At 42.6% G+C, this 9802-nt stretch overlaps 1 protein-coding gene across 1 annotated transcript in view; it reads right to left on the bottom strand.

Moving 5' to 3' along the window:
- The window catches only part of LOC124118019 (sodium- and chloride-dependent glycine transporter 2-like), a 31372-nt gene continuing 21570 nt past the window's right edge, over positions 1 to 9802 (bottom strand). The window contains exons 11-14 of the mRNA XM_048402820.1: positions 8913 to 9012; positions 6689 to 6789; positions 4541 to 4711; positions 1 to 4077 (exon numbers count right to left, since the gene is read on the bottom strand). Coding sequence (XP_048258777.1) covers positions 3943 to 4077; positions 4541 to 4711; positions 6689 to 6789; positions 8913 to 9012 — 507 coding nt within the window. The 3' untranslated portion in view covers positions 1 to 3942. The remainder of the gene's footprint in view (positions 4078 to 4540; positions 4712 to 6688; positions 6790 to 8912; positions 9013 to 9802) is intronic.

The following is a 9802-nucleotide window of genomic DNA, read 5'->3' as shown; positions in this document are numbered from 1 at the left end:
TGAAAAATTTAATCTGAAATAAACTATGTTACCATGAACGAATTACCCAAAGCGAGGTATTCATATTTTAAGATAAATAGGGGTGTTACAGAGAAGTGCATTTCGAAATGCGTTATAAGCATAGAATACCCGCTAAGGTACATACATCTGTTGGGTAAACACATTTGCCCCCGTGGGTAAATGCGTTATTTGGCCCAGGGTGTAAATTAATTAATATAAACAGGGCTTTAAAAAAGACAATTCGCTGAAAGATCAAAGGCGCCGACTATACGTCATAATGGGCTGACGTCATTACTGTTCAAATTACATCCCCGTGATTACATTTATCCTTGGTAACATCGTTCTTCCATTACTGTCAAGTAGCATCCACCATCTTGTCGAATGATCGAATATTATTCACTGGGAAGAAATTAACAAGATGCTCACCGATGTCAAGCGCCCTCTGATGTCTAGCACCCAATGATGTCTAACACCCACCGATATCTCCAAGTCACTGATGTCTAGCACCCAATGATGTCTAGCACCCACCGATGTCTCCGAGTCACTGATGTCTAGCACCCGATGATGTCTAGCACCCACCGATGTCTAGCAGCCAATGGTGTCTAACACCCACCGATATCTAGCCTCCAATGATGTCAAGCACGCAATGATGTCAAGCACTCACCGATGTCTGGCACCCAATGGTGTCTAGCACCCAATGATGTCTGGCACTCACCGATGTCTAGCCTCCAATGATGTCTAGCACCCAATGATGTCTAGCACTCACCGATGTCTTGCCTCCAATGATGTCTAGCACCCAATGATGTCTAGCACTCACCGATGTCTAGCACCCAATGGTATCTAAAACTCACTGATGTCTACCACTCACCGATGTCTACCATCCACTGCTGTCTACAATACACCGATATCTACCACTCTCTGAGGTCTAGCACTCACCGACAGTGATGTCCAGCACCAACCGATATCTACCACTCACTGATGTCTACCACTCACCGATGTCTACCACTCACTGATGTCTACCACTCACTGATGTCTACCACTCACTAATGTCTACCACTCACTGATGTCTACTACCCACCGATGTCTACCACTCACCGATGTCTACCACTCACTGATGTCTACCACTCACCGATGTCTACCACTCACCGATGTCTACCACCCACCGATGTCTACCACTCACTGATATTTACACCTCACTGATGTCTACCACAGACTGATATCTACAACCCACTAATGTCTACCATACACTGATATCTACAACCTACAGTCTACTATACACCGATGTCTACCGACCACCCAAGGTCTACCACCAACTGATGTCTACATCAAACTGTGTACAAAACCCTGATGTCTACAACCAACTGTCTACCAAACACTAATGTCTACAACCCACTGTCTACCAAACACTAATGTCTACCACCCACCCAAGGTCTACCACCAACTGATGTTTACAACCAACTGTCTACAACCAACTGTCTAGCAAAAACTTATGTCTACAACCCAGTGTCTACCAAACACTAATGTCTACCACCCATCGATGTCTACCACTGACTCATATCTACAACTCACCTATGTCTACAACCCACCGATGTCTACAACCCACCGATGTCTACATCTCACTGATGTCTACAACCCACCGATGTCTACAAATCACTAATGTCTACAAATCACTGATGTCTACAACCCACCGATGTCTACAAATCACTGATGTCTACAACCCACCGCTGTCTACAACTTACTGATATCTACAACCCACCGATGTCTTCAAATCACTGATGTCTACAACCCACCGATGTCTACAACTTACTGATGTCTACAACCCAACGAAGTCTACAAATCATTAATGTCATACACTGATGTCTACTACTTCCTGATCTCTACCACTCACTCATGTCTACAATTCACTGGTGTCTACCACCCACCGATGTCTACCACTAACTGATATTTACAACTCACTGATGTCTACCATACACTGATGTCTACCATACACCGATGTCTACCATACACTGATGTCTACTACTACCTGATCTCTACCACCCACTGATGTCTACCACAAACTGATATTTACAACTCATTGATGTCTCCCATACAATGATGTCAAGCACTCACCGATGTCTAGCACCCAATGGTGTCTAGCACCCAATGATGTCTGGCACTCACCGATGTCTAGCCTCCAATGATGTCTAGCACCCAATGATGTCTAGCACTCACCGATGTCTTGCCTCCAATGATGTCTAGCACCCAATGATGTCTAGCACTCACCGATGTCTAGCACCCAATGGTATCTAAAACTCACTGATGTCTACCACTCACCGATGTCTACCATCCACTGCTGTCTACAATACACCGATATCTACCACTCTCTGAGGTCTAGCACTCACCGACAGTGATGTCCAGCACCAACCGATATCTACCACTCACTGATGTCTACCACTCACCGATGTCTACCACTCACTGATGTCTACCACTCACTGATGTCTACCACTCACTAATGTCTACCACTCACTGATGTCTACCACCCACCGATGTCTACCACTCACCGATGTCTACCACTCACTGTTGTCTACCACTCACTGATGTCTACCACTCACCGATGTCTACCACTCACTGATGTCTACCACTCACTGATGTCTACCACTCACTGATGTCTACCACTCACCGATGTCTACCACCCACCGATGTCTACCACTCACTGATATTTACACCTCACTGATGTCTACCACAGACTGATATCTACAACCCACTAATGTCTACCATACACTGATATCTACAACCTACTGTCTACTATACACCGATGTCTACCGACCACCCAAGGTCTACCACCAACTGATGTCTACATCAAACTGTGTACAAAACCCTGATGTCTACAACCAACTGTCTACCAAACACTTATGTCTACAACCCACTGTCTACCAAACACTAATGTCTACCACCCACCCAAGGTCTACCACCAACTGATGTTTACAACCAACTGTCTACAACCAACTGTCTAGCAAACACTGTTGTCTACAACCCACTGTCTACCAAACACTGATGTTTACAACCCATCAATGTTTACCAAAAACTTATGTCTACAACCCAGTGTCTACCAAACACTAATGTCTTCCACCCATCGATGTCTACCACTGACTCATATCTACAACTCACCTATGTCTACAACCCACCGATGCCTACAACCCACCGATGTCTACATCTCACTGATGTCTACAACCCACCGATGTCTACAAATCACTAATGTCTACAAATCACTGATGTCTACAACCCACCGATGTCTACAACCCACCGATGTCTACAAATCACTGATGTCTACAACCCACCGCTGTCTACAACTTACTGATATCTACAACCCACCGATGTCTTCAAATCACTGATGTCTACAACCCACCGATGTCTACAACTTACTGATGTCTACAACCCAACGAAGTATACAAATCATTAATGTCATACACTGATGTCTACTACTTCCTGATCTCTACCACTCACGTCTACAATTCACTGGTGTCTACCACCCACCGATGTCTACCACTAACTGATATTTACAACTCACTGATGTCTACCATAGACTGATATCTACCACCCACCGATGTCTACCACCCACTGATGTCTACCACTCACTGATGTCTACCACCCACTGATGTCTACCACCCACTGATATCTACCACCTACTGATGTCAACCACTCACTGATGTCTACCACCCACCGATATCTACCACAACATTAAGTTGAGACATTAGCTCCTTTACACTATTGTAGGAATGACGTCATAAAAATTGTTTGTGACGTCATCTTCACTTAATTGATACAGTTGCATGTGTTTGCATGACGGCGCGTTGATATGGCCTCTTCGTAAACAATGCAAACCTTCAAAAAATTGTAACGATCGAACGAATCAGCTTGAAACAAGTTCATCTGATAATTCTACAGTTGTCTGAATAGTCCCCTTCACTTCGCGTAACTATGGTCATCACTGAGGAGCATTTCTCTTGTCTTCATGTCCATCTCGTTCTTCCCATGTCCAGTATCGACATCGAGTGCTGGCCGCCATTCCTTCCTGGGTTTTGATGCTTGGATCAGCCTCTGCAAACATACTCGGTAATGTTATCACCATAATGGCACACACGATTAAAAAACAAAGCGCAATGTATTTGTTTCATATAAAGATAACCTGTAAATATATTTGCCATTTTAGATTCAGGAAGTAGGAGTTGTTTGAGACTGTTTACTGCTATATAATACATTTACTTTAGCGGAAGGAGTAGCCATATTTTTAACACACATATTTTTCAGGACATCGGGCGGACAAATATTAAGTTGATGTTTTCTTGTTGATAGGTTATTGTTCCAAACATATTCCAGCAATCACGAATATAAATTTGTGTCTCCCTGAGCTGACTTACAACGTATACTATCAGGACTACCTTTAACCAGTATGAAAACTTTGGCGCTTTTTTACATGATCTGAATTACCTTTATGTCGCATGTCAGTGAAACGATTACATTTTTTTAATTTCAAGGCAAGAATTTAGCTTTTCGTACTGACCTCTTTCAACGAGCCATCTTTCTCCTTCCAAATGGCAAGCACCATGCCCACCGGGATTGGCAGTAGAGGACACGTGGCTATAAACCAACCAATCGCCTGTGCCCAATAAGGGTAACTCTTCCCACCAAGCGCTACTGGGGACATGTTGGTAAGTCCCGCAATAAGCAGCATCTGAGTACGAAACAATGATATGGTTTATTTCTTTACTTCAATCAGGGAGACCAGCAGACTAGAAAGTACGAAAGTACGATGCAATTATTTTGTCTAAAAGATACTCAGCTTCATTTGCTATATATCTGTTCATGGAAAAACCCAACAACCAACTGGAAAGTTTCCATTACATGCAACAGTAGAAGCAACTTTCCTTCCCACCAGAAACATCTATCATGAACCATTTGAACTGAACCACACCAGGTGACGTTTGAACTAACAGATGCGCAATGCAACACAAGCCTCTAGCTACCTCATTATGAAAGTTATAAGAACTTCCAGTTATAGATATATAGATAATATATTCATACCAAACTGAGGCCACAGGCCCATGATATACCGCATTTGTACAACATAAAGTAATTGACATGGACAAATTTCGTATAGCATCAATGTTAACAAAAGACACCAGAGTGACAAATTTACGGACACTTGGATCTACATAAGTATTTTTAAGTATATACTTCTTAAGTTTTCATATGTATGGCATATTAACAAGAAGTAATATTTATCTTCAATAAGATCTGGATTACACAGATTACAAAATTCAAGTTTAATAACACTACTTCCGGTTTGGGAAAACATGCCCTGGACACTACGACTTCGAAACAGAAAATCATTTCCAGATATCTTACAAACAACGTTAGAAGTACTTCCGTTTTAATGGCATCCCTTCTTGTTCAGCGAAACACATGCCCGACTTGGAAACAGAAGTTCCATGCCTCTGTCTACCTTATTAATCAAAGTTGGAAGCACTCCGGATTGTTAACCATCACTTCCGGTTTGGTAACACAAATGCCCAAAGCAGTACAACTTGGAAACATAATTTCCCAGGCCCGTAGCTAAATTAATAACAGACACACTACCGGTTTAATTACCTTGACAGTCAATACCATGACGTTTTATCAAGTTTAAGGTGTATATATTCGCTTTATGGGACGTCTACTTCACACGTTGACCTTGACCTTTAACGTCATTCAGTCACATGCGATAACCTTACTTGTTGCAACCTTGTTACAAATATGAACTCATCATACCATGCTGACAGTATACAAATGATTCACTTGGCAAGATAATTATGTGAAAACCAAGACGGGACCCTCTTTTGGCATAACGACCCCGCCAAGAGAAGTTTGCTCCTGTATAACAATTTGTCTTCAGAATGATAGGCAACAGGGGATTTCCACTTGGTGACTCCATGTTGTTTTCCAGCCATCTTCCCGAGGCAAGGGAGTTAACTGACTTTAAAAGTCCAGTTTCTACCCTTGCCGAACGAGGCTGGAATTACTGGGCTCGATCGTTGCGCCACCAGTGGCTATTACCAATTATGTCCCGTATAAGCCTCTCCTATGGACCAATCAGATTCCACCTCTCGTATCACTTGCGTTTGCTCAAAAATGGTGGCGCCAGATCACTGTCATGTAATTTGACAAAACCCTAATGAATGGGTTTTCCATTGTCTGCATTGAATAGACACATGGTGGGGTCAACCAATGGTGTTCAAGATGTTTAATAGAGGAACAGCAGTACTTTCTGAATGCAAGTATCTACAAATCATTTCATGAGTGAATAACCTCGAAACTGACTTTGACATTTGACACAATCATGACACATGCCAGATACAAGTATTGAGTTGGTTATTAAGAGTCTGACATAAGTGATTGGAAATGAATCAGATTTTTCATGGCATAATCCGAAATTTGAACATTCTTTCTAAATATGACCTCCACTGATCTGAGCCTTATACAGAAGCTATGCAGTAACAGAGATGCAATTGGGATCCTGTCTTTCATATTCCATAGGGATAATTACAGTATCTGAAGTCTATAACATCTGTCATTAAACGCGTGGTTGAAGCAACCAATAGCAGACCAGAGTTCAAATTTGGGCAAACACATTAAGCAGCCCCATAGGTGGTCAGCCGTCAAGAGTACTCACGAAGACGAACAGAGGAGTGACGACGAGCCACATCGGCTTCCATACAGGAGACACTCGGAAGCCAATCATCATCGTCAGATCATCATACAGGCGATTTACACCTGCATAGAAGAAGACGGTTTGGGTCATGGTGACACAGTTGATGGCACATCATCCTACCCTGCCCTTCACTGGTTTGTTTGGCATGACCCGATTATTCCCAGACCACCGTCATATAACTCGAATTTTGCCGCGTGAGGCGTAAATCATGAATCAAACGGTAAACGTGACGTGTATACAAGGAAAGGAAACATTCAGGTTAATAGTATCATAGACATGGGGCATGTCTGCGCTTGAATACGTAAAGGGACTTAAGACAAAGTATTTCAGTAGAGTAAACATCGTTGTCTGTCTTTTGAGATACAAGGGCAGCAATCATCATATTCATATATCACACGTTGTGTACTATATTTAAAGTGATCTGAGCTCTTACTGAAAGGTTGTGTATTAGTGTATTAGAACATTACATTGTCACTCGACTGATTGATACTTCTTATTTCACATGAATACATGGTATAACCACAGGTCATATAGTTGTTTATTACCCACGTGGTGAAGATACAGGTGGTAAGATACTAAATCCGTACGTCACACGTGTGTCGTACAAGGTTGACCTTGTTTTATTCGTTTTGATTGGATAACCGTGACCTCTGTCACACCGGGACTACTTTTTTCATTCATAAAAAATCGCGAGACGTCATTCATTTTGCGATTACAAGGCAGAACTGAAGAAATTCATGAGAACAAGAGATATTTACAAACACTTTATTAAACCAAACAAGATAGTCACACGCATCAAATTCGGTTTGCATTCTATATAAGTTATGCATAGAGGTTCTACAGACATATAATCGACCTAGATCTATAAATCATTTTACAATGTACGACTGCCGATCGAGCGCGTCCCTTGAGCGTGACGCAACCGACCATTTTCGCAACTTTCTATTTGATTTAACGTAAAAGGATAGGCGTGGTGAAATGAAGTCTGTTTAAACTATCTGGACAGATATCTAGACTTACTTGGGATGATCCGGTTGTGCCATCGGTGTCCCCCTTGAAGCGTATTTTGTGGCGCTGTTTCGGGAGGTGTTGTTCATGAATGAACGAACACGACAGCACGACCAGATCACTTAAAGTTCACAGTTCCGATACAAATCATTCGAAAACTCCGTGGAAGTGTGCTTGACTTCTGATTTTGTGGCCCCAAACATCCCAAATGTGAACAGTAACATTCCCAATCTCTAGCGTAAAACGCTGTGAGTGGATCGCGGTTGTCTTTTCTTATTCTGGTGGCGACCTTGCCCTTCGATCGTTCGAAGCTGTCACTGACATGCAAGCAGATTTGAGTTTGTTGATTTTCACGTCTTCAGTATATAGGGTGGTACAGTTAACATAAATGTCTTTGGCGAACAGTCTGATTTCCCTCTTCCAAAATGGTACGGACATGATATAAATTCAGCTGATAGATCAAGGAAACCGAACCATTTTGATTGCACAGACGGGACCCCGGCAGTGCGATGCGTGTGACTGTTGGTCCGATATTCAAAGCGCGGCGCTAATGTGACATTTCAAATTTTCTTATCGGTGTCCTGCGTACTAACATCATGACGCTTGAATTACCATAAGTTGAAGACTTTCTTCCAAAAGGATCTTGAGCGTCGGTGCTGGTTTGTTTGCAAACAGAACAGCAGGCGCATGTTGTTAATGCGTATGCATAAACATGTCAACAATGCCCATATTTGGTCATATATCAATATTCATGCGCAACCAGATTTTGCAACCGGTTTCAGTTTGGTCTGTCAACGAACGAAAGTTGTTATGTATTTACACTTAATTATATATTTAACGTGGGTAATAAATAAAATACCACACTCATTCTCGTTAGATACCATTTTTACGAAACTCGTGAACTTTCTATGGTATCTGACCTCGCTTTCGCTCGGTCAGATACCATAGAAAGTCCACTCGTTTCGTAAAAATGGTATCTAACGAGAATGAGTGTAGTATTCTCTATATATGTGTAGTTTGTAATGGTAGAATGAGTAAATTACATTGGTTTGACGCCGCTTTGAATTGTATTTCAGTGGGAGGAAAACCCGAAGTAACGCAGGTCCGAGACGTTTACCACTTTGATGAAACCCACGAGAATAGTGATGACTAATTTAGCCCTGGCAGACTGACGTACCATATATCCACGCTAGAACCAACATTTCCGACATCGCCAACACCATCACTGATATGCTCCCGATGTACCAGTCCAGTAGCGTCAGCACGTAGATACCTCCCTGTAAGGATAACATAGCAAGCGAGGTAAGAGACCTCATGTGAATGTAATTTGTATTTGACTCAAGTAATGAGGGACTATGCTGGGTGGCCCAGCCGTCTTAGTCGCCGCGATAAGCTGTGCAGAGTTGCGTCCCTTAGGCACGCCAGAAACCTATGATTATTGAATCAAATCCCTGTTCGCCCCGATTATGTTTCTAGGTTTATCAGCACCATGCCCGTGCTCGTGGGTTTCACCGAAGTAGTAAACGTCTGAGACCTGCATCACTTCGGGCTTTCTCCCCACATTAAGCCGACACGCCGCGATATAACTGGAATACTGTTAAAAGCGGCGTTAAACCCAACTCACTCACTCACTCACTTTACCGTTTACCAGCACGGAAATGGTGCTGACAAATGTGCCATAATAATAGGATTCGAACCACTTATTGTTCTGGCATACATAAGGGAAGCAACCAAAGACTATTGGCCTACCCATCTTTCTCAATAGTCTGAACCATGAAAAACATGCATATGCTCTTAAGGAGTATTGGTTGGTTGGTTTGTTGGTTTGTCGTTTAACGCCGCACTCAGCAATATTCCAGCTATATGACGGCGGTCTGCTAAATAATCGAGTCTGGACCAGACAATCCAGTGATTATTATCATGAGCCTCAATCCACGCAATTGGGATACGATGACATGCATCAACCAAGTCAGCGAGCCTGACCACCCGATCCCGTTAGTCGCCTTTTACGACAAGCATAGTCGCCTTTGACGGCAAGTATGGGTTGCTGGGGACCTATTCTACCCC

The sequence above is a fragment of the Haliotis rufescens genome, unplaced genomic scaffold (genome assembly GCF_023055435.1).
Source record: "Haliotis rufescens isolate VD_foot unplaced genomic scaffold, xgHalRufe1.0.p SCAF_29, whole genome shotgun sequence".
Taxonomy (NCBI): Eukaryota; Metazoa; Mollusca; class Gastropoda; order Lepetellida; family Haliotidae; genus Haliotis; species Haliotis rufescens.
Note: the sequence above shows the minus strand (reverse complement) of the source record. Positions and strands in the feature narration are given on the sequence as shown.